General features: G+C 39.4%; 1 protein-coding gene across 5 annotated transcripts in view; it reads left to right on the top strand.

Moving 5' to 3' along the window:
• The window catches only part of VEPH1 (ventricular zone expressed PH domain containing 1), a 277,419-nt gene that overhangs the window by 248,421 nt on the left and 2,855 nt on the right, over window positions 1-26,143 (top strand). For 3 of the 5 annotated variants that reach the window (XM_070792573.1, XM_070792568.1, XM_070792565.1), the window contains exons 12-13: window positions 4,764-4,881; window positions 21,562-24,219. In XM_070792573.1, coding sequence (XP_070648674.1) covers window positions 4,764-4,881; window positions 21,562-21,941 — 498 coding nt within the window. In that variant the 3' untranslated portion in view covers window positions 21,942-24,219. Of the gene's footprint in view, window positions 1-4,763; window positions 4,882-21,561; window positions 24,221-26,143 lie in introns of those variants that run through there. The other 2 variants (XM_070792574.1, XM_070792576.1) reach the window with 2 other exon arrangements.

The raw sequence follows: 26,143 nt of genomic DNA on the forward strand, positions 1-26,143 counted from the left end.
CTCTGTGAGAAGTGCTGTGAACCCAGTGGATTACCTTATGTCTTTGGCATACAGGGCTGGGTCTCTTACATCTATATATCCTTGGTTCCTGACAACAGGTGCTCTTAATACTAAGGGATTTGACTTGAATTCAACAGAGATGTTTCTCAGAAATTGAAATAAATTTTTAAAATTAGAGCATAAATATTCTTTAGTGTCTCTTTTGCTAGTTTGTTCATTCAACATACGGTGTTTCTTACAAGACAGTTTGCCTACAGAATGTAGGACAACATAAGTAATAAAAAGATGAACAATATAGAGGTGAATCATTAATTTTCTTCCCTCAATAAGTTTATTTCACACCCCAAACTCCATATAGTTAGAACATGTACAATAGAAATAACCATAAAGACAAAAAGCATTACTATTATGTGAAAATATTGAAGATTGTTTTAAAAATAACTCTTTACATTTCTTAAAACATGCTTAAAGTATGTGCCAAGAGTTGATCCTATTAACCATAAGTGCACGGAGCACATGAGGCAATCCTATGTTTTGTATCTGTGCAAAAATACTGTTAGAACAGAATTTAAATGTGCCAGAAGCCAAAGTTCTTCCAGATGTATGCTTTCACTGATTTCTGGAAAATTGTTTCCCAATCCCCTCTCCCAGTACATAGACCACATTCTAAGATGGAGAGGCCACTTTGCACTTTTACAGAATCCATGGCATTAACTCATGCTGTCACTGTCATCAAAACGATGTTGTAAATATCCACTCATCTTTTCAAACTGGCTGGTGTAGTTTTCCTCTAGGGAGCTTCACAAAAGACTTTTTATATAGTTTTCCAAATTCCTACTCCCGTTAAGTTTTTCTTTCCCTAAACCTGGAGAAATATTTGCTTAATCAGCTGTTCAGAAACATCATTTTTCCCTTCATAGGCTTTTATCCCTCTTGAATTAGACAATGATTATCAAGAAAATCCTTCTTAGTGCATGTTTACTATGATTATGTATCTTTTTATTTAAGTCAACAGAAATAATACAGACTTCAATATCCTTTGAGTTTTATTGAGGCCTGATCTGGGGTGTACTTGAAAGAATGTGACCCCTCTAAGTAGAAGCATCATTTTCATTGAATATTGGCCAAGAGTGTCACCTTCTCCTCTTCTTCACAATGTAGTCTAGGTATTGATGCCCAAAACTGCATAACAAATTACTACAAACCTAGCAGCTTAAAACAACATCAGGAGTCTGCTTGTGGTGTTGCTGGGTCCTCCACTCATGGTCTCACAAGGCTGCAATCAAGGTATTGACCAGGCTGTGTTCTCACTCAGGGAGCTGTGTTTCTCATCGAATGGAAAGGGTCAGCTTTCCATTTCCAGGCTTGCTCAGGGTGCTGGGAGAAATTTGGTGGAGGGTCATAGGACTAAAGGACTGGCTCTGTTACTGGCTGTTGTCTGAAGGCTGCCACTAGGTCCTAGAAGCCACCCACAATTGCCAGCCACATGGCCCTCTCCATAGGCAGTTCACAACATGACAGCTTTCTTCTTCAAGGCCAGCAGGGGAGTTTCTCTATGCATTTGCTGGCAAGATTGGTTTTGTGTGTGTGTGTGTGTTGGGGGAGAGGGTGAGCAGGGATACATAATAATATAATCATGAGATTAATATCCTATCACCATTGCCATATTCTTGGTTAAAAACAAGTTACAGGTCTTTCCCACACTTAAGAGAAATGGGTTATACAAAGAGATGAACACCAGGAGATGGGAATTATTGAAAGGTCACCCTAGGGTGTGTCCAATGCCATTGAATGGAAATATTCAAGGAATGACCCTATCTTGATATAAAATTACTCTTCTAGAGGCTAGTTGCTTAAATGAAGGTTGCAATTCTTTAAACAAATCAATTTTGGTTCTCTTGTCTTTAAAAAAAAAAAAAAGAAGAAGCCATATAGCAAATCCTGGGCTTCCCAGGTGGCGCCAGTGGTAAAGAACTCACCTACCAATGCAGGAGACATAAGAGATGCGGGTTCAATCCCTTGGTTGGGAAGATCCCCTGGAGAAGGAAATGGCAACCCACTCCTGTATTGCCTGGAAAATCCCATGGACAGAGCAGCTTGGCAGGCTATAGTCCACAGGATCTCAAAGAGTTGGTCGGACACAACTGAAGCACCTTGCTGTGCTGTGCTTAGCCACTCAGTCGTGTCCGATTCTTTGCGACCCCATGGACTGTAGCCCACCAGGCTCCTCTGTCCATGAGATTCTCCCGGCAAAAGTACTGGAATGGGTTGCCATGCCCTCCTCCAGGGGAATCTTCCAAACCCAGGGATTGAACCTAGGTCTTCCACATTGCAGGTGGATTCTTTAGGGTCTTAACTACCAGAGAAGCCCACTTAGCACATCACAAATCCTAGGCAAGGCCTGGGGAAGCTATAGGACACAGGAGGGTAAAGAAAATAAGTAGGAGAGAGAAATAATGACCTCGATCACACTTAAGAAATCAAAATTCCAAAAATTTAGGTATCTCTAGTTGAATGGCTTGTGTTTGTTTGTTTTGTGATTTATTTTGCTTTGATTTTCCACCAATATTTGGAATTACCTGTGTTTCGTTTGTCTGTCTATTCAAAGTTGACTGTTACTACCAACTTCAGCAGTTCATAGAATTACCATCTACCTTCTTCACTCAGTCTTCTTTGCACAACACTTAAATCCTCTGAAAAAATTTGCTTTTGACTTGAGAACTTGAAGACTGGGATGTTACTTGCCATCTGTCTTAAACTTTGAAAGTAACTTTTTGCCAAGACAAATGTGAATTATGAGCAACAACCTGGGATATTTCTGGTCTCACAACAGGACAAATAAAGGAACCCTGAAGTATTATTTTAAGTACTTTGTTTGCTAGCAGTGCTTGTGGTGAATGAAAAATTGATCCTTAATTGTGTGGGAAAGAGAGAAACGATATGCACACCAATGGCCAAGTATAGACTTCAGAGACTTAGCAGTTTTGAAACTGATATTTATGAACATCTGCTTTTTCCCCATAAATTTTAATATGGATTTCATCCTTTGAAACCTGTAAGATTCCCAGGTGCTTCTTCAGTCTTTATCTTGGAAATACGCTTTTTAATAAAACCGCCTTTTTTTCTATTGAACACATTCAAAATCATTCTTTAAAAACATTTCTTTATAAACAGTGCCTGTTGGAATACCTAAAATATGATATTAAAGGTTAACAACTCAAAAAGCTGTATTCAGCATTGTGAGCTGCCAACATGTCCAGTTCCAGAGCACAAACCATAGCAGTCTTAATAAAGGGTGCTGAGAGGTACTCATTTCTAGTCCCAGTTTATGCTTTTCATTATCCCACAAATATTTATTTAATGCTTGCATGTCTTTAGTGCTAACATTATAGCAGCCAATAAAACAAAGTCCCTGCCTTCATTGGGTTTTTGTCCCAGTGAAGGTAAATGTTCTACAGAATGAATCCCCTTTAAATTTTCATAATACTGTTCATATAGCTCATTGAGAAACTTTGCACAGGGCCTGCAAACCAGTGATGTTCACCCATTCCTGATGTTGGACTAGATGCTGGGAATGCAACTTGTGAACACAGTAGATGTGTTTCTGCTCTCAAGGAGCTGAGTTCAGCATACCTGTCTCCTGTGTCAAGAAAAGCAGACCTGAGAGCTTCAGGGTCTTCCCTATTTTAGATCCACCATAAGCGGTGCTACCAGTGCCCCCATCCCCTAGCTCTTGGGCATGCTGAGAGCTGTTACTATGGGTACAAGATGAGAGTGTGGACCAGAGGAAAGGAAATACAATCACAGCTCAATAGAAGACAAACAGATAAGTCAACTGGGCATGTGCGAGGCCAGCAAAGACAGTAAACCCCACTTAGGAAAGCAACTTTGTAAGAGTGCAGTTCTGGCCACCCTATAGCAGAGGCTACAAGTCATTTACATAATAGGAGAGCCTCAGGAGGACAGTAGAGCTATTTAATTTGGTTAGGCTAATAGTTTTCCATCCATTTACAGTGTAATGGAACCTCTCTCCTGTGCCTCTTAAATAGGAACACTTTGGCAGGATGCCATAGGGCACATAAAACAGGGTGGTCTTCTCAGTGTGTCAGTTCTACTCAACCATTTAGAGGGGAAAAGTTAATTAATTTACAGATTATGGCATTATTTTCCATTAAAACCAATGCAGCCATATTATGGACTAGAAAATGCAAAGTTTACATCCAATTTTAAGATAAAGTATGAAACTAAAACAGAACTGGAGCCAAGGGCTAAGGGATTAAACACCCCTACACATTTCCATCAGCCCCCTGTGAAGCCAACCTAATAAAAATAATTTTTTGATATGGATAATTGATTCTCAATTCCATGTGAAGTGTAAATAAAAGACAAATCCCCAGAAGCATTCGTTTCGACAGCATTGCCACTCGAATATCCCAGCTTTTTAGAAATTCTTGAGCTGTGGTTAGATGCATGAAAATTCTGGGCCACTTCAGGCTCTGACTTGGCACTCCCTCAAAGAGCAGCCCTGGGGCCCATGCTGGCCACCCTCTGTGTTTAAGAGTAAGAACTCTCTTAGAAGAGTTTGAACTAGCTGCTCTTTTCTAAGATGGGCCATGAGAGGTTTTCTCCATGCTCCCTTCTTGTCATAAGCACTGAATCCGAGCCCTGGCTGTCCTGTGTCCACATCCCATTTGCCCAGTCTCAGAGTGCTGCGTGGCAGGCAGACACACTTATGTTCTTTGTGCTTTGTGTTCCCAAAACAGGATCTGGACCAGGTTCAGCTCCATCTAGAAGAAGTGAGGTTCTTCGATGTGTTTGGCTTCAGTGAAGCAGCAGGAGCGTGGCAGTGCTTCATGTGCAACAACCCTGAGAGAGCAACCGGTGAGAGACCCCACCCTCCCCTGGCTGCTAAGAACCACGTGTGCCCCTGGGGTTGCCAGGGTTGCAGGAACCCCACCCTGGTTGGCTTTCTTCTTGCATAAACATCCTAAGTTGGAATAATGCATAGAGGTGTGCCTGACTGCCTCTGCTTTGTGCTGACAAAGGTATCTCACGAAAGTGGGAGTGAGGAAAAGAGAAGATGTTGGAACAGAGAGAAACATAAACCAGAAATGAACAAGAAAACAATGCCCACATCTATATGGCTATCAAGAAAGTGATACTGGCCATCTTACCCCAATAACATTCTTCATTTCAACCCCAGTGACCCTGAGGGTTAGAGAAAAACAAACATCCTCTCAAGAACCCCAAAGAAATGAGACCACACTTAAATGAGTGAGTGGTTTCACAGACCTCCTCATCTCCCTTAATATTTTTGCTTGATGATTGAGCTGGGTGAAAAATGAGACACTTAAAGAGTAAGGAGTTATTTGAGAAATAATTTCATATCTGGTTATTTACCCTTCGCCTTCCTTTATGCTGCACAAGGAACTTGGTCTACTGACTTGCCTAAAAATAATCATTGTTAGTCAATATGTGCCAAGCCCTACACTAAACGTGTCAAGTATCTCATTTAACCTTCACAATAATCTCATAAGGCTAGTACTAATATTATCTCCAGTTTACTGATGGCCCCCCACTCCAGTACTCTCGCCTGGAAAATCCCATGGACGGAGGAGCCTGGTAGGCTACAGTCCATGGGGTTGCTAAGAGTCAGACATGACTGAGCGACTTCACTTTCACTTTTCACTTTCATGCATTGGAGAAGGAAATGGCAACCCACTCCAGTGTTCATGCCTGGAGAATCCCAGGGACGGGGGAGCCTCATGGGCTGCCATCTATGGGGTCGCACAGAGTCAGACACGACTGAAGCACGTATCTATCTTACTGATGGGGCAACTGAGGCACAGAGGGATTTGGGAACTGCCTGAGGTCACACAGGTAATAAGTTATCAGTGGATGGATTGAACCCAGTCTGACCCCAGAGCCCATGCACTTAACCATGTCTCCATGCTATCTCCTGGTTACACTTGCCCCAGTTTAACCAGTGGACATAGGTTGATAAAAAGTCTAATCTTCACAGAGTTAGGTAGGCTGCCTTTGGGAATGGAATATTTTACCATCAATGTGATAGAGTTCTCAACATTGACATGGCTCAGGAACTGAAGTGTAGACCAAGAGAATGGTGTTGAAACACTGCTGGACACAAACCACTTTGTAGATGAGCCATCCTCTAGAGAGCTGTTGGTCATACCATCTGTACCCATTCCTTGAACTGGGATTTTGGGCATCTGAAAGATCATGCATTGTGGCAAGTCTGTCCTGTTGCTCAGCCAAGAAGTTGAGACTGAACTGAAAAAAAAGTGTTTATTTTGGCCACATGGAAATTTGAGGACCTCACGCAGAGGCACCAAATAGAATGTATTACCCCCACAGAGACAGTATGGGTGGAAGAAACTGGCAGTTAAGATGGCAGCCTTCATGAGGCACAGATTGTTGGCTGATTACAGACTGAGATTGAGTTGATGCCAGAGTGAACACACTGATTTTTAAAAACTTAATTTGAGCAAAGAAAGAATTGATGAATTGAATGTCCCCATTATGAAACTTTCTAATTAGACCTTATTTCACCTGTGAAAAAGAGGGCATAAAAGAAACCTTATTTGAGATCATGGTGAAGTAAGGGACTTATCTGAGGTGGTTCTGAGGGGCCCTTAAGGATTTCATTCCAAGTAAGCTGAGTCCTTAGTTCAATAAACATTAAATCATATCTGACCAAGGGAGGCTCAGGAAAGGGGCTGCAAGTTAAAACCACAAAGTGTTCCTTTAATATATGTTTTCTCAAATTCACTGCCATGACTTAAAAAGAACATTTTTCACATTCACTCGTTCTTATTTGTGTTTCTCACAGTTAAATATAGACTGAGAACATATAGCAATAAAAATTCAAACAAGGCCAAATATTTTATAGCAGAACATATTGAATCAAAATGTTCGGCGCCTAAAACTTTTAGATTTCTTTGCTTATTTCCTTTTGCTTTATGAAAAGGGATTTTGGTCTGAGAGAAATCCTATTTTAAGTTACTATTTTCACCAAAAACTCCCTGAAAAGTTTTTATAAGTTGATCTAGTTTTCTTATTTTTATATAGCATATAAATTATATGTTTAATCCAAGTGAAAGGTCTGACATAATACTGCTGACATATATTAATCATAGGAAGTATATTTGCATTTGTATTCTGCTTAAATTATAAGTTTAAAGATGATCAAGACATAGGAATAAATATTTTGTTATTTGTTTATGCACAGGCAGCATAGAACTTGCATCCCATTTTTCATTTATGAAGTGCATGTTTGCTGTGTTGGTTGAATGTCTTCAACAGGCTAAACCTTGAGATAAAACAGGAAAAAGGTACAATGTCTCTGCTCTAAAAGGGTTCATAATCCATTTAGGGCCAGACATATATAGAAAAATCTAGCATACTTCCTTGTTTTTAGCATGCAATAAATACCTGTTGAGTGAGTCAATGGATGAATAATATTTAGAAATAGAAAAGTCAAATACAACTTGAATATTAAATGTTCCAGGTCTATTGTGATTATGTGTTAATAATATCAAATATATCACTATATCATACCCAGTGCATTTTGAGTCTGGTAAATGGAGATTGGTGCTTTTTTGCTCATTGAGAGAAGTCATTGTGTGCACATCAGAGTCTACTTCCCTGACTGTCTGAGCTCCTAAGTACTATTCCTGTTCTGGTTTGATTAGCACTCCTGCAGGGCCCAGGTGCCCTGTCAGGCTCAAGGAGGAAGACGTCTAAAGAGAGAGAATTGGAGTCTAAGACAAAAGGCTGAAAAAATTGCATTTGGTTTTTTTTTTAAGGTATTGGCAAAAGGTACCTTGTTCTCAAATATTCATTGTTCCTGTATTTTTTTTAATGTGTCTCCATAAATGGGGAACAAAACATGAGACAACTAGAAAATTTCAGTTAGACTTCTAGGAAGGACATCCTGAAATATAAATCCTTCTTAATAATGTATAGACTAAACTATGGGACTTCAGAAACTGAAAACAAATCAGCTGGCTTCCATGGTCACTTTAAGGACATTCCCCTCCTTGAGTAGAGGTCACATCACCCCATCAACTCCCAGTCATCTTCCCATCAGCTCCACTATCAGCACACAGAAATTCACACAAGTTTACTGTTTTGGTATTCAACAAAATATATATTTTATCCAGTTGGGTGTGAAGTCAGAGGAAACTAAATGCTAGAAAAGTATAAAGGTCCTGAAATTATAATTGCTAGCATTTATCATGCTAATTATGTGCTCTGTCTTACATGCATTTTTTTCACCATTATTGAGTCCATTTTTCAGATTAAGACACTGAAACAGAGAGAGGTCAAGTACTTTAGCATTTTAATCCAGGTCAATTCTTGAGCCTGAAATTTCAATCTCTAGGGCAAATCCAAGTTAAAGGCATGGAATGTTGAAAATTGCAAGAACAATTATTTCATAATATTATAATATATTGGAAAGATCAAGGAGTGAGCCACCTCTCTGATGACTTGATCCTCTCAAACACAAGCAGGGGTTTGGGATGGGAATGTGCTGGAATCATGTCCTGATTACATGTAGGACATGATTACATAGAAGCTATTTCCAATTCCTCCAGTTGCTGATTCAGTTTCTGATCATCGTTTTATAAAAGCACAGAGTAGAAGGTTAGAAAGTTCCTGAAATAACTCAAAAATCCTCAGAGACTTGCCTGCCAGTGTGTGTTGTCAATCCCATCAAGCCCACATGAATGAGAGAATAGAGATTGAGCAAACAGATCGAACAGAACAGGATCTATTTCTGGAAAACCAAACAAATCCCTCTATCAGTAGTCCTTGTGTCCTGGAACTGCTCGTGCCTGTTAACAGTAAGAGTTAGTCAGCTGGACTGTCCTAGAACACATAGTCAGCTGGACTGTCCTAGAACACATCTGGCTGCCTATTCAGTCACATTCTTTTAAAGGAAGAGGAGGAACTAAATCATCACTTCCACTCTTGTTTCTTGAGACACACGGGATGCCTTTGTTCTTACACCCTGCAGAAAGCAACTCAGGGACGTCCTGGTCTTGGCACTTGCATCTTTGGCACTTGTAGATCTGAGCGCTTGCCTGGGTCTTAGTCACTGGATATTGAGACACTGAATGTGATTGTCCGTAGGAGGTCTCCTTAGGCTATAAAAGAGAATGAAAGAATTTTTTTCAGATAGACCTCAACCATCCATCATGATTCCTCTTTAGAACTTGATTTCAAATGTTTGTGTTACAAGAACATCCTGTCCATTATATCACATGGGGGCAAATAGAGATGATTTCAAAATGCTATTAGGGTGAGAAGGGCCTCTGTCAAAAGATTTTCTCCAAACACTATCAGCTGGTACCAGCAAGGTGGCTCTCCTTTGCTGAACACCTTCAGCCTAGGCTAGATGGCTTTCCACTCCAGACGCCAACATAAAAAAGGGCTAAATGAGATCATCTCTGAGGCCTCAGCTAGTAGGACGTAAATAGCCTTGTGGGCCCATTAACATGAAAGTTTTCCATTTAATTTTAGTGCCAACTTTCACAGAACTTTATGGGTGACATAAGAAAACCCACTTTGGATTTATACAGTGGCTGGGTTTGTCTTATGATGCCTTCCCTCCTACAATATATGGGCATGTTGTCTTCCATGCTAAACATAGTTGGAGAGCCAAAACCAGTGCAGTGTTGGGCAGGATAACTTCACATCTTCACACATATATATTGTTAATGACCCAGCAGGTAAAATTAAACCCCAGCCTATTTTTCAAAGATACTTTGAATTACATAATGACAAAACAAATACCTGCTCAGCACCTCAAATAAGTTACTATCCTTATCCTGAAATCTTTTCCCTTTCCACTCTTCCCATTGCCTGTTCTATGACTCTCTGTTAAGCTTTTCCCATGCTCACATTCTCCCTCTCTTTCACACATAGACACACACACGCACATATGTGTATATACATTGGCAAACATGGACAAATCACCCCGACAGAATAAATTCCCTCCTCTCTGTCCTTTTGTTCTCTACACCATCTATAGTATACACGGTGTGTTGTCATCAATCTCCTCCACTAGACAATAAACTAGAGGAGGAAGAACCATACATTATTATTCTTTGTATGCCCTACCCAGTATCTGGCACACGGTAGTGTTCAACAAGTACTTGGCATATAAATGGATGATGGAATAATTCATGGATCGTGTAATGAATGCCAATAGGAGAAATAAGATTTGTTTTGAAACATAACTTTAAAATCTAATTCCTTCTCAAAAATAAAAAAAATGAAACAGCTTACTAAACTGAAACCTTGAAATAGCAACTTTTGCAAAGTAAATGTTTATGAGAAGAAATGTTGCTGTGTACAAAACTTCAACACCATGTGGATACCCAATTTTGATATTTGACCAAAAGGTTTCAATACACACGTATACACAGACTTCATAGTAAACTTGCTGATAACCTGTGAGCCTCTATGGGACATAAGCTAAGTAGCCTAATACCCTTCAGGGGTTAATTTCTATTTTTCAACCAGCATCACTATCAATCCTTCTGCCTTTCCAAATTGGGTCAACAACAATCTTATCTTGAGAGAGTGAAAGTATACTTGCAGCAAAGCATGAGTCACCCTGTGGTTTTCCAGAAACAAATCATCAGGCATTGAAATGTGTCTTTTTACACCAAGAGACTAAGCTGAGTCAGGCCAAAATACCAAGGAGAAGAAGCATGCTTTAGAAAGGCAGACCAGAGTGAATATATCAGTTCCTATCACTGTACAGATTTACAGTGACATTGATTTAAAGAATTTTTACATAGTTTTTTTAAATTAAAGCACTTAAGATCTCTTAAAAGAGCTCTTCTTCCTCCAACTTAAACTCCCATGGGCTCTTAAACACCTTCAACTGGCTTAACATCTCCTTTCTCTTCACCTGTTGCCTCTCTCTCGCCTCCTCTTTAAAGCCAGAAGAGTCGTCACTGTTCACCCTGTGTTTCCTTGCCTCCTGCTCCTCTTGACTCGACCCTTTCTAATCTGGCCTCTCAGCCCATTATCTCTATGGTCATTCAAGTCATGCAGGTTCCAGGACTGGATATGTTTCAGTCCTTGTGTCACTCGCCTTTAGCAGTGTTCAATTCCGTTGGCCAGTTCCTCCTTCCTCAAGCATTTCTCCCTATACCTTCTGTGACACAGCATCCTTCAGTGACCCTCCTACTCTAGACACCCCTTCTCAACCTCCTTTCTGGGCCCACCTTCCTCTATCCAGCTATTCATTATCAGTGCGCATTTTTTCCCATCACCATAACTCTCTCCCTAGTCAGTCTCCACGGGTCTGTGGCTTTAGTAACTGCTTCTGTGACAAAACTCTCAAACGGGTATCTGCCCTTCTCTGCTTGACTCTTCCTGCTTGATAATTCAAAGACACCTCAAACTCAGTTCATTTAAATTAAAACTCATAAATGTCCCACCCTTCCCCCTAAAAAAAAAAAAAAAAAAAAAAACCCACCTGACTTTCTTTCAGCATTCCCCACTTGAGTAATTATAATATCACTCGTTCTGAGGCATCAGCCAAACACCCAGTTGCCTCTCCCCACCCGTATCCAGCCTGTCACCCAGTATTTGGATTTCCCTTCTCAGGTGCTTTTAACTCTGTCCACCTCTCTTCATTGCACTACCATCACCTCTTGCCTAAAATAATGGCAGTAGCCTCCTGACTGAACTACTTGGACCGTCCAACCCCCTTGCCACACTATGGCCAGAATGACCTCTTCAAAGCCCAAATCCTGGCACCACTCTCTGTATAAAACCTTACAATGGCTTCCCACAGCTCTTAAAAACCAAACTCCACATCCAGCGCCCGACAGCCTCACATGCAATGCCCTCTCCTAGCCTCTCCAGCCTCATTTGTCCCCAGTGCCTCACCATTCTGGCCAGAAAGACCTCCTTTCAGTTTCTTATACTTACCACACTTCCTCCTGCCCTGGGCTTTTGGATCTCTTGTTCTCCTGCTAGAATCACCCTTTCTCCCCTCATCACCTAGTTAATGTAGATATTAACTTTCCCATTACAACTCAGATTCACTGCCTTAGGGAAGCTTTCTGTAACCTCCTGACTAATGCTAAGGTCCTCAAAGTATTTCAGACCTCTCCTTAAAATACTTGTTATACCTGTCATCTTGTTTTTTGTCGTTGTTAGTTTGTTTGGTTGATGTTTGCCTTGATTGTCTGACTAGTGTCTGTTTCCTCTAATAAACAAGTTCTATGGAGGGAGCCCCCCTCCTCAGCCCCTCGCACACAATAGTGAAAGTGAAAGTCACTCAGTCATATCCAACTCTCTGTGACCCCATGGGCTATCCATGGAATTCTCTAGGCCACAATACTGGAGTGGGTAGCCTTTCCTTTCTCCAGGGGATCTTCCCAACCCGGGAATCCAACCCAGGTCTCCCGCATTGCAGGCAGATTCTTTACCATATGAGCCACAAGGGAAGCCCAAAAATACTGGAGTGGGTAGCCTATGCTATAGATAGTCAATAAATATTTGCCAAATAAGCAAATGACCAATTTTGTATCTTCATAGAAAATTTTTAGTAAAATTTTTCTTAGGCAAGTGGTGACACAAGCCAAATTAATGAATTCACAATAATTCATTTTAAGAGAAAAAAGGGATTCATATGATGGCATTTTCAGTGTATCTTTGTGCCAAGTATATTCTTTGTTTAAGCAGTATTTTCTTAAATAAGTTCTTCCCAAAAGTACTATGAGAGATCATTTTATTTAACAGAGAGTGAGATATTCTGTGTGTATGTATATATATATCAGATACAGTGTTATAGTGGATATGTTACAGGTAAAACTTCCAATGCAGACACTGTAAAACTATTTATTGCCAAAAGGTTTGAGGCCAAGTGTTCAACCGCAACAGATGGAGTTTTTATTAAATAATTCTACAAAAACAGTATAGACACTCCTTAGAATGCTCTTAAACAACCAAGAATGTACATGCATACAGGTGAGACAATGGCTAACACATATGCAACTTATGGCAGGCTTCCCTGGTGGCTCAGCAGTAAAGAATCTGCCTGCAGTGCAAGAGACACAGGAGACACGGGTTTGACCCCTGAGTTGGGAAGACTCCCTGGAGAAAGGAATGGCAACCCACTCCAGTATCCTTGCCTAGAGAACCCCATGGACAGAGGAACCTGGTGGGGCTACAGTCCATGGGGTCGCAGAATTAGATACAACTGAAGCGACTGAGCATGTATGCATGCAACTTGTACAGCTCAAACAAGATGACTTTTCTTATCACAGAGCTGATACAGGTATGAAAGTGAAAGTGAAAGTGTTAGTCACTCAATCATATCCAACTGAGCGACCCTATAGACTGTAGCCTGCCAGGCTGCTCTATCCATGGGGTTCTCCGGGCAAGAAAACTGGAGTGGGTAGCCATCCCCTTCTCCTGGGGATCTTCCTGACCCAGGGATCAAACCCAGGTCTCCTGGATTGCAGGCAAATTCTTTACTGCCTGAGCCACCAGGGAAGCCCCAAAACAAGTATGTCACATCTATTTTCCCCCAGCTTTCCTCACAGCTCTACAAAGTCCAGGCAGTGCAGAAAAGCACTCAACCTTTAAAACCATCTAACATCCTACAGTCAGATATCAGTAACACGTATCCATGACATCATAGAAATGAGTTGACAGCATGGGACCAGCATGGGAAGAGTGTATGGAACCCTTTTTTATTCAATGTTCAAGAATAAGATTGAGCAGCTCTCTCCATTCATTCCTACCACACCTGACCTTTTCCCATTGGTCCCTATCAGTCATTACTGGGCAAGTGTGGGCCAGTATTATTTGGTAGGTTCCCATAAGGGACCCAAAGGTGACCATACGTAACTTCTCAGAACTATTGAACAGGTTACCCTCTTAGCAGGTGGCCTTAGAATTTTTGTTTCACTGATGAACAATAAATAAGCCAAATTCCACAAACATTGATTCTGAGCATTTTTTTTCCCTGTAACTCTATTAACCTAAATCAAGGACATCCATATGATCTTTTTTTTTAACTTAAAAAAAAGTTTATTATTTTTAATTGAAGGAAAATTGTTTTACAGTATTGTGTTGGTTTCTAGCAAACATCAACATGAATCAGCCATAGGTTTATCCATGTCCCCTCCCACTTGAACATTCCTCCCCCCTCCCTTCCCATCCTACCCCTCTAGGTTGTTACAGAGCCCCAGTTTGAGTTCCCCGAGTCATATAGCAAATTCCCATTGGCTACCTATTTTGCATATGGGAATGTATCCACGTTGCTCTCTCCATAAGTCCCACCTTCTCCTTGCCCCTCCTCCCTAGCCACGTCCATACGTCTATTATTCTCTGTGTCTCCATTGCTGCCCTGCAAGTAGGTTCATCAGCGCCATATTGCTAGATTCCATATACATGTGTTAGTATACGATATTTGTTTTTCTCTTTCTGACTTACTTCACCATATGATCTTATACTGCCATCCTATTCTTTAATTTTATGGAAAGTTCATAACAATTTTTTTCCCACTATTGGTTTTGCCATTTTACTATTTTGGATATTGTGTGGCCTATTCCTGTCATCTACCAGGAAGCTACTATCATTTCTTAGAAGTTCTTGAGCCATGTTAGAATCATCTGGGGATGCTGTTAAAATGCAGGGTCCCTCACCCTACCCTAAGATTATGTAAACAATAGGTTCAGGGTGGTGCCTTGGAATTTGCATTTTAATAAGCCAGCACGTAATTCTGATATAGGTGCTCCTCAGAACACAGGTTGGGAAACACTGCTCTACGAGTTTATAAAATAGTAGTTCTAAAAGCCTTTTTTTTAAGAACAATATTTCAGCAGTTAATAGAGAAGCCTAGAAAGCAAGCTACATTTTGATGGGTATGAGATTACTGAGAAAGGAAGTCATTTGGCACATGTGAAAGTGCTCTCAAAGGGCTGCTGTCAAATTGAGTTTGCCTATCTTTTTTTGGACCCCACACATCTTGTAGGATGTTACAAAATCAATGCTGGATTATGCCTCCTTGTTTATTCACTACTGGTAAGGAAATATGGGCCTCTAAACACTGCCTGGGTAGTCATATGAAATATGCCATTTGTTAACGATCCTTAGTGATTTCAGAAACCACAGACACTCAGTCTACTGAATGTGGCTCCTAGAGCCTCCTCACTCAGTGCTTCTACCCCTTTTTAAGTGTACCCTCTATAATCAGAGTTGGGTTTATTAGACCTGGCACACACACAAGAAAATCAGTAAAACCATAAAAGGGAATTGGAGTAAACTTGAGACTCTCAATACATGGAAACAAATTCCCCACAGACTGTATAGGAGTTGTAATTCTCAGAAGCAGTCATTTCAAGGGAAATTTTTTTTAAAAAAGACATACTTTTTCTCAGTTCTTATTTTAAAACTAAATATTTGAGATTTACATATTTCTTCAAGATTATGCCTTCTTTTGAAGGTATTTGTCTTTAATAATCAGGAAAAATATCTAAGAATTCAAATATCACAAATTAAATTTATGACAATCTTAATTATTTGTGCATAATGCAATACTTTTAAGACAAAAGTTGCATGAGCCAGAAGCACACAGTATAAGGAACTTCTGGGTGTGGATAGTAGTCAGTACAATGTGAATAATAGTTAATGGCGGTGAGGGTGTCAGCATCTACTGCCATAAGAATAAGCAGGAAGCCTGGGACAAAAGGGAGCAGCCACTAATGATGTGGAAAAGATTCCCAGTGCAGCCCAATCCATTATCCGATTAGCTTGAAAATGGCCGTTGTGATGAACAAATGGATCTGTTACTCAAAATCAGAAGAGTTCACCTCTTTTCGGGACTCTTTGAATTGCTTGTCACACCTCAAGTTCAAAGCCTGCAGTCCTTGACCTTTAAAAGGGTTTATTGTCTTACTCTGAATTCTCTCACCATTCCTAATGCTTTAATATAGTATAAGTTCATTACATCCTTAATTGGAGGGAAGGAGATAGGTTTTATCCTCAGGCCATTAGGATATGGTATTTATAAAAACCAACTGTTCATCGTTACAGTCAGAGAAGATGACCATGATCATGATGATAATAACTACTATTTGTTGACATCTTATTGGATAGCAGGACTTAGTTAAGCAAGGCTACTATTAACTTTTACAGAATTTTGTGTGCCTTTATTTATGGTGGTTGATGTCCACTTGGGGGGTGGTGTATGACTTAAATAGCAAAATTCTGGCTGACTTTCAACCCCTACACCCCCCTTAGCTGAGTGCTCTTAGGCAGTGAACAACCTGCTCGGTGGCCCTGTTGTTAAGCATGACGTCTCCAGAGAAGAGGAAACTGAAGCTCAGTGAGGCTAAATAACTTGCACAAGACCAGTCAGCCATTAAGTTTCAATTTCTGGACTTCAGCTAAGATCTGATTCCAAAGTCATTGCCCTTACCCCATCAACTCTCGGCCTAGACCAAAGAAAATCTTTGGTACAGCCCTATATGATTTATTATAGTAAGGAGAAAACATGGCATCCAATACACTATGTTTAACTAAATTATAATTGGCTAAGGTCTGTACCAGGTGAAGCAGTTGGTAAAGAATGTGCCTGCCAGTGCAGCAGACACAAGAGACATGGTTCAATCTCTGAGTTGGGAGGATCCCCTGGAGTAGGAAATAGCAACCCACTCCAGTATTCTTGGCTGAAAAATCCCATGGACAGAGGAGCTTGGCAGGCTACAGTCCATGGAGTTGCAAAGAGTCAGACACAACTGAGCATACACACACACACACACACAAGGATATAGTCACAATTGCAATAAACCTTAATGCAAGGTGGAGACCTTAAATTACTAAACTCTTGTGCTCTTGAGTTGTATGACTACAGAAATTCTTATTTTTCATCATGTTCATTACAAAGCATTAGCTTTCACTTTGCATGATGTCCAGGGATTTTTAGGATTAGTCTCTCCTTGAATCTCACACCTCATCTCTTGCTTGCCGATCCTACCAGGTTCTCATCACTAAGAATAAGTGATAGTTTCTAGAATGCATTGCATGCCCACTCTGTCAGCCTCAGCCCTTTGCAGGTTATTTTCCTTCTTCTTTTTTCACAATATCCCTCTTCACTTCACCTTCATCACTGCCATTTGTCCTTCAGAATTCAGCTCAGACACATTACTCCAGGCAGCTTTCCTGCTTCCTACCCCCAGTGTAGAATAGGTGCCTCTCCAGAGGTTCCAGTCTCCTTACCTCTGGCTTTCAGTTACATTCTGGCAGGAGATCAGAGGGAGGGAGCAGAGTGAGGTCTGCTTATTTATTCCCGACTCCCTCCCTGCTTGGTCCCTGCAGGTTGACCGTGTCCTCCATCCACAGCCACAGTCAGGCAGTGCTTTGCATACAGCCCCTAACTGTTCTCTTCAACTTCCTCTTCAGCCAGAGGGGTGTTGAGCCTCCTCCTGGCTCCTGGCCCCAGAGCATTACAGTGCCTTTCCTACACCGTGCCCACATCTGTGTAAATAGTCCCTTTATTAAGTCCCTTCAGTCACAACAGCTTGAGGTGCCCCTGTTTCCTGCTGTGACCATGCCTGTTCCACAGCTGATCCCATCTGGTGACCAGGAGGCTTCATGCCTGTGCCGGCTGGACCTTCACAGGCTCTAGGCCCCTGATTAGTCCTTAAGAAGAGCAAGATCTTTTCTAATGGGGATTCAGAAGAGCTTTCAAATAAAGTCCAATATGACCTCCCCTATGATTATCTGATACCCAATCTCTTTCCTGGATCTTACACCAAAAAAATCTTCAATTGCCTACAGGCACCGCCCCCCCACCCCCCGCCCCACCTTCAGCTCATGACTTTGACCAAAGTGATTGCTTTACAAACTTGCTTTTGAGGTCATTGATTTTTCCAGCTTCTTTAGGTTTTTTACTTTCATACATTTCCCCTGACATGTCATTCCTGTTACCCCAGTCCTTCTCTGCACTCCTCCCACAAGTTCCTCTCTCCCTTCTTCAGCAGGGACCCAGCCCTCATGTCACTCTCTCCCAGCTAGAAGTAGAATTTTCTTTCTTTGAGTTCTGTAATGCTTGGCTTCTATATCCCAAACTCTACACTGAGTTGTCAAATTTGTAAAATGCTTTATCTCACCACAAGATGATAAACTCAAGCTCTCTCTGAGCTGGGCTTCATGACCCCCTCAGATCCAAACGCAGTGCCTTATAGCTTCCATGTGCTCAAAATTATGTGTGAGATGACTGGATATGGCTGATAGATCAATAGAGGAATATTCTTTATTGCTCTAAGGTATCTGTGCCTGATATGATTCACCAACTTCTCATTGAGTAAGACTAACATTTTCAAATTTCATCTTTTATCAACATAAATGTTGTCAAGTCTTGGTCCACAAAAGGAATACAATGAATATATAACCATTTGTATTAGCATTCTCAGATTTTTAAGTTGATAAACATGGAATGGGTTCCAATTACACTAGAGAATTCAGTTTAATATTTCATAAACTGAATTATTTTCAGTTTATTTCATAAATAAATATTCCATAAACTGAATTATTTTTAACCAACTGATAATTTTAAAAAGGAACAGTTGCTGGTTGGTAGAGAATGTCTTAGCCAAACTGATGCTTTGAATGAAATAATGTGTTAATTGGCACGTGAGAAAATATTTCAATATCCTATATGCATTACATGCAAGCAAGATAGTTTTAGGCACATGATCATTTCCTCATAGTCTCATTTGACATGTTATTTTTCAAGTGGAATATGATCATCCTTAGAAAGAATTAATTCCTCATTTTGACCATGAAGAGACAGCAATATCATGTGAGAATTATTGCTCACCAGGACGTGTAATGGGCAATAGACCTATTAAAAGAACGCATGGCCAGTAATGCACTTATGCCAGACATAATAGTTTTAAAAAACTTTTTTTTAGAACCTAGGATAGCCACTGGGGGGGCGGGGCAGAAATAGCTTTTCTCTTTTTTTGCCTTTTGAAACTGTTTTGAAATTAATCCTATAGGTACAAATAGCCTGACTTTTAAGAATTACCTGAAGTTGACTCTGATTCCTAAATTAAGGTCCTAACATGCAGCTAGTTTCAAATGCTGCTGAAATTTCCTTCCTAAAATCTTTTCCATGGACTTTTCCCTGGGATCCACTTTCACTGGAAGTGAGAATCTACAATGAAGTCCTCTTTGTTCAGCAACATTTCTCTATCAGTCTTCAACCTTTCATTTTCCAGTAAGCCTTTCATTTCCTCTGGAGTCTCTCACAATCATTGTGGGCATGTGGGTCTGTGGGTATGTTATCCCAGCCACTTCATGTCTCAAACAGTTCCTTCGACTATTTTGGTCACATACACTTCAAGTGAAGCATTTGCATCTGCCTTGAAATTTTGATCTACATTGAGAAGTTCTTGTAGCTAATTCACAGTGTCAGATTCAGAAGGAGCCATGTGCTTAAATATTACCTAAATCCCAGCCCTCTAGGACCTCTAGACCTTCCCCAAGACCTCTAGCACTTGGGGAAGATGCGGTGTCCCAAGTGCTTTACCTGCTGCATAAAGGAAGCAAGGACTGTGTTTATGGAAAATTTAAATTTGCGAAGAGCATACTCCCTTTAAGAAAGCTCTTAATAGATTATTGCTAGCAGAACACAGATCATTTTGTTAACATTGATTGTCGATGATTCTTGAGCAAGTGCTTTGCATACTCTCCTCTATGCCCAGTCTAGCCACCATGGGGCACGCTAGAAAATGGGAGGTATTTCTCATCATTGAAACTTCAGATCAAATGCCACCTCGAATGTGCAAGCTCTTTCCTGACCACTTACATGCATCTGCACCAACCCCAAGTCACTCACTCTCTTCATTATAAACTACCACTATCTAACAATATATTTCAGATATTGTTTCTGTTGCTGCTGCTGTGCTAAGTCGCTTCAGTCGTGTCCAACTCTGTGCGACCCCATAGACGGCAGCCCACGAGGCTCCCCCAACCCTGGGATTCTCCAGGCAAGAACACTGGAGTGGGTTGCCATTTCCTTCTCCAATGCATGAAAGTGAAAGTGAAGTCACTGAGTCTTGTCTGACTCTTAGCGACCCCATGGACTGCAGTCTACCAGGCTCCTCTGTCCACGGGATTTTCCAGGCAAGAGTGCTAGAGTGGGGTGCCATTGCCTTCTCTGATTGTTTCTGTTACTAGCCTTAATTTGGGATTGAAAATGGAAGATCCAATTGACTAGTCATCAGACAAGAAGGGAAAAAAGCCAGGTTAATAGAATTTGTTTATAAAAACTATATATTTTATTATTTCTTACCCTGACAGTGCTGTCATGATGGACAAATACCCCATCTGAGCTAGTTATTTAACCTACATTAGAAAAGAGAAGTGATGGATGGGAAGGACAGGTTGTGTTCATAAGTTCAAAGAGCTACTGTCCAAATTTAACAGTGATTAACAAATTTCATTACTTTCAAGGTGCTATGAATATCAAACATTAATGTAAATAAATAAATATTGTCATACACCTCAGAAATCAGATTCTTTTACATGAATTGGAAGAGTGAATCTTACATAGTTTGTAAAACAAATGAAATTATTCAGTTCAACATATAAACTTCTGACATCATAATCGATCTTCTAACTCTATGGTTCTGTGTTATCATACGTACTCTACTTCAGTGTGAAATGAATCCATTAATTCAACAAAAATTTACACACTTCATACTAGATATGCCTGATGTAACAATAGTGAACAAAGCAAAGACCCTGACCTCACTGAGCTTTCAGCTGAATGGTAAAGAAAGACATTAATCAGGTAAATGCCAATAATCATCTTTGAATGATGATATCTGAGAAAAGAAACATGCCAGATGCTCTGAGAATATATGGCAGACAAAGTCAGTTGGGTCTGGGTTTGGGAGAAGTCTCCCAGAGGAAGCAATGTTTTGAGTTGAAATATGAAATAATTAGTTTTTAACTAGGTGAAGATTTAACTGTGAAGAGTGGAGGTAGAGTGTGTGTTCCAGAGAGTGGAAAAATCATGTTCAAAAGAGTGGGGTAAGTTTGTTTTTGCAGCTGTTAAGGATTCATGAAAACACATATTTGCACTACATTGACTTTTGCTGGCAAATAGCTAAATATACTTGGTTTGTGATTGTTTATAAAACTATATTTCTAAAAGTTTGTGTGAACAAAATACCATGAAACAAAGGAGTTAGGAAGAACAATGCTGAGTATCTGGATGAACCTTAAAAAACTGCTAACCAAATGCTCTTTTTGTGAACTATATTCCTTTTGCAAATCTCAATGAGGGCTTTCAACATTTCCCATTATCATATCTAAACTGTGCGTTCTTTTACGGACAAAGGGGGAGAGCTTAACCAAATTCATAATTTTTTAGCCACTTTCCAAGTATACTTTTATACTTGGTTCACTGTACAATTCTGACTTTTGATCACTTGCCAAATGAATAATGAAAAATAAATGGCTTGATTGTTCTATTACCTTTAACAGTTATAAATCAAGATGGCCAGCCCCTCATAGAAGGAAAACTTAAAGAGAAACAAGTCAGATGGAAGTTCATCAAAAGGTGGAAAACCCGTTATTTTACACTGGCTGGAAATCAACTTCTGTTTCAAAAAGGAAAATCTGTAAGTCCCTCTGCCATCTTTTACACTTGTGTTTTTAAAGCCTTGATCTTTGCCAACCTGATAGGCATTTTGTCTGGAGTAAAATGGCCAATAATTTTTCCTTCTCCATTTTACAGTTTTACGGTGTCTTTTTATTATACATGCCTTTTTGACTGTTCTGTTCATTCCTACATAAGTTGGTTCACTGTCCTTCTCAGTTTATTATGGAAGGGTTTTTTTGTTAACCTAAGTTTTAGAAGATGAACCACAGAAGGCCTACCCAGGAATCTTGACTTGAACATCGTGCATTCTGTTTCCTTGTGGATCACCTACATAAATATGTGGCTTTGACTCTGACTTCTTTTATGATTGAAGGCTATATTTGGACGTGGGGACCTGAGGAAGGGGAATAGTAGGCAGGGAAGAAGGAGAAAAGGTTGATTTATTTTAAGTACTTTTTATGTAGTCAACCAAACTCAGTTTTTTGGGGGGAAAATATTACTATCTTTCATTTAATATTCAGTTAATGGATAGAACAGAACTCTGAAAGAATTCATAAATATTCATTTAATATAATTTTCAATCTGAAGTAGGATGCTCAGTAAATATCTGTATTCTGAATTTTCAGTGAGAAACTTGTGAAATGATATTATATTGCAATCAATAATGCAAAGTTATCCCTTTCTTTCCAAATCACATTTATCATTAAACTCTTCTCACTCATGATCAGGGAGCATGAAATCTTGATGTATTTCTTGGCTATTTTAAGATATAATAATAATAACTTCTCAGTGCTTATCATGTGCCACAGTGGATTACCTCTCACAATCTTCAGAACAATTCTTTGAGATCAGCACCATTGTTATTGCCATTTTATAGATGGACAAACTGAGGCACAAAGAGACTGATGGGCTTGTCTGAGGATAGAGCCCGTAAGGTGAGAAAAGGTAAAACTGGAGTTAGACTCAGGCAATGTGACACCAAAGCATGTTCTTAAATGAGAACACAATCAAGCTTCACATGTACATCTAAAATACAGGGTCAAAAGAAAGAAATAAATAAAATACAGGGTCAGTAGCAAATCAAAGTGTGTCTGGATTAATTGATGAGAGTGTTAAATTACTAAAAAATTACATTTCACTAAGAGCACATGCACTGCGTCTTTAGGATGCTCATTACCAAATTTGTTTGAACTTCTCAGCAGAAATCAAATATGGTGTATCTGTATTATGATGAATTCTGATCAGTGTTCTTTTAGTTAATAAAGCTTCACATTAACTTTTTAAGTGAAAAAGAACATTTTGATGGCACCTGTTTTGAACTCATGTTACTTTCTTCATCTGTGTGTTTTATAAAATATAAAGATGGATTTTCCTGTGGCTAAAGATCTTTTTGAATGAGAAATGTAATGGTGTGTTCAATTTGGAAAGTTATTGGAGGTGTAAGGAAACTTTTATTTTTAGCATAGGTTCACATTAAAGCATTTTTAAAGTGTTTAAAATGACCATTTGAACTTCCTATCTTTGTTAAAGAAATCAGAATAGAAGTTAAGATGTAGTGATTTTTCCGATCCCTTGGGACAGAGTAGAATTAGTTCATAAGAGTGTTTTTCCTAAACTCAAATACTGACCTTTATACTTCTTGATTCAGAGCTCTTTAATAAAATTTAGAGAATAAGCTATTTTACGATTGGCTAACTTATTTGACATCTTTATCAGGAGATAATGATTTGACATTCCAGAAGTCTGACAGACCATTTGGCTCAAATATTAGGAAATACTATAATATAGCATAGAGACCACACCAAAACCCCTCTCATCCTTAGGGACACTGTAACCTTGCCGTGGTCAGCAATCCAGCTGCAGCTTCAACCGCATCATAGAGGGCCTTTTTTGTAAATGAGGAAAATGTGCATTTTAACGTAAGAACTAAAAGCTTATAGTGTTATTTTTCACTTTTGCCTTCTAAGATCTTCATCTCCACCAAACAGCTAGGTAATGGTTTCCTTTGATTTCTTATCTGTTTCTATCTTAGTTGATTTACTGTCCACTGGTAACCCTTTTTTTTTTTTTTTGTTCACTTCCAACACGTATCAATTTTCTACTATAATCTAATTTAAAATACATAATTTTATTGCTGTCAGATACTTACTATAAACCAAATTAAACTAATAAAGTATTGCTATTGTCTTATAGAGATATCTTCACTTTTTATTCTGTATATCCCCTAAAAAAATTCTGAAAATCTGCCTAACACCTTGTAGCATTTTAATTTACGTAAATACTTTTATCATAAGTTTAAACAGTTGCACAAACCATACTTTCTATTGAATTGTAAATATTGTCACTTTAAAATTTAAAAATCACATCTCTCCTTTAAATATAACCAATAGAATAAAAAATACCATTGCAATTTGACACCTAACACCATCCATTTAAAAAATATGCAAATTAGCTCTTCTTTAATTGATGTGTTCAGGTTGTTTCTTTGAAATCATATTTTTGTTCTACCATTCCTATAACTTTTTATCCTGATCACCTTCATTTTCGACTGCAGTAAAACTATGTATATATATTTAAATTTAGTGATTTTAATTTCTTGTGACCATCAGTCTCAAAGTGTTAAGATCTTTTATTAACTTTCAAAAATATGTTACTTATGAAAAGCTATAAGTATAATATTAAATGTAATAAATAGTTATTAAACATTAAAAGTTAAATGCTTTTTAATGCTTGGTTGAAGGACACTTCCCTTACATCAGTATTTTTTTTAATTGAAGTATAGTTGATATACAATGTTGTGTTAATTTCAAAGTGATTCAGTTACACATTTATTTATTATATACATATATATATATATATACACCTTCTTTTTAAATATTCTTTTTCTACAATGTTTTATCATAGGATATCAAAGATAGTCCTCTGTGCTATACAGTAGGACCTTGTTATTTATCTGTTCTACATATAATAGCTTACATCTGTTAATCCCAACCTCCCACTCCATCCCTCCTCTAACCCCTCCCCTTTAGCAACCATAGGTCTGTTCTCTATAAGTCTGCTTCTGTTTTGTAGATATTAGATTACACATATAAGTGGTATCATATGGTATATATCTTTCTATTTCAGACTTACTTCACTTAGTATGATAATCTCTAGTTACATCCATGTTGCAGCAAATGGCATTATTTTGTTCTTTTTTATGGCTGAGTAGTATTCCATTCCAGAGAAGGCAATGGCAACCCACTCCAGTACTCTTGCCTGGAAAATCCTATGGACAGAGGAGCCTGGTAGGCTACAGTTCATGGGGTCGCTAAGAGTCGGACACGACTGAGTGCCTTCACTTTCACTTTTCACTTGCATGCATTGGAGAAGGAAATGGCAACCCACTCCAGTGTTCTTGCCTGGAGAATCCCAGGGACGGGAGAGCCTGGTGGGCTGCCGTCTATGGGGTCACACAGAGTCGGACACGACTGAAGCGACTTAGCACCAGCAGCAGCAGTATTCCATTCCGGAGAAAGCAATGGCAACCCACTCCAGTACTCTGGCCTGGAAAATCCCACGGACAGAGGAGCCTGGTAGGCTGCAGTCCATGGGGTCGCTAAAAGTCGGACATGACTAAGTGCCTTCACTTTCACTTGTCACTTTCGTGCATTGGAGAAGGAAATGGCAACCCACTCCAGTGTTCTTGCCTGGAGAATCCCAGGGACGGGGGAGCCTGGTGGGCTGCCATCTATGGTGTCGCACAAGGTCGGACACGACTGAAGCAACTTAGTAGTAGAAGTAGTAGTAGTATTCCATTGTACATATATAACATATCTTCTTTACCCATTCATCTGTTGATGGGCATTTTCATTGTTTCCTTGGCTATCTTGGCTACTGTGAATAGTGCTGCTATGAACAAAGGAGTGCATGTATGTTTTTGTGTTATAGTTTCTGCCCCCAAGAGTGAGATTGCTGAGTCATATGATAATTCTGTTTTTTGTTTTCTGAGGCACATCCATACTGTTTTCCACAGTGGCTGCACCAAATTACATTCCCACCTACAGGGCAGGAGGTCTCCCTTTACTCCACAACCTCTCCAGCTTTTCTTATTTGTAGACTTTTTAAGGATGGCCATTCTAACTGGTGTGAGATGGTACCTTATTGTAGCTTTGATTTGCTGTTTTTTAATAATTAGCAATGTCAAGCATCTTTTCATGTGCCTAGTGGCCATCTGTATGTCTTCTTTGGAGAAATGTCTATTTAGGTTTTTTGTCCATTTTTCACTTGGATTGTTTGTTTTGTTGTTGTTGACTTGTATGAGCTATTTTGGAAATTAAGCCCTTGTCAGTTGCATCATTTGCAAATATTTTCTCCCATCCTGTAACTTGTCTTCTCATTTTGTTTACGATTTGCTTTGCAAAAGCTTGTAAGTTTAATTAGGTCATATTTGTTTATTTTTGTTTTAATTTCTATTGCCTTGGG

The sequence above is a fragment of the Bos indicus genome, chromosome 1 (assembly GCF_029378745.1).
Source record: "Bos indicus isolate NIAB-ARS_2022 breed Sahiwal x Tharparkar chromosome 1, NIAB-ARS_B.indTharparkar_mat_pri_1.0, whole genome shotgun sequence".
NCBI lineage: Eukaryota > Metazoa > Chordata > Mammalia > Artiodactyla > Bovidae > Bos > Bos indicus.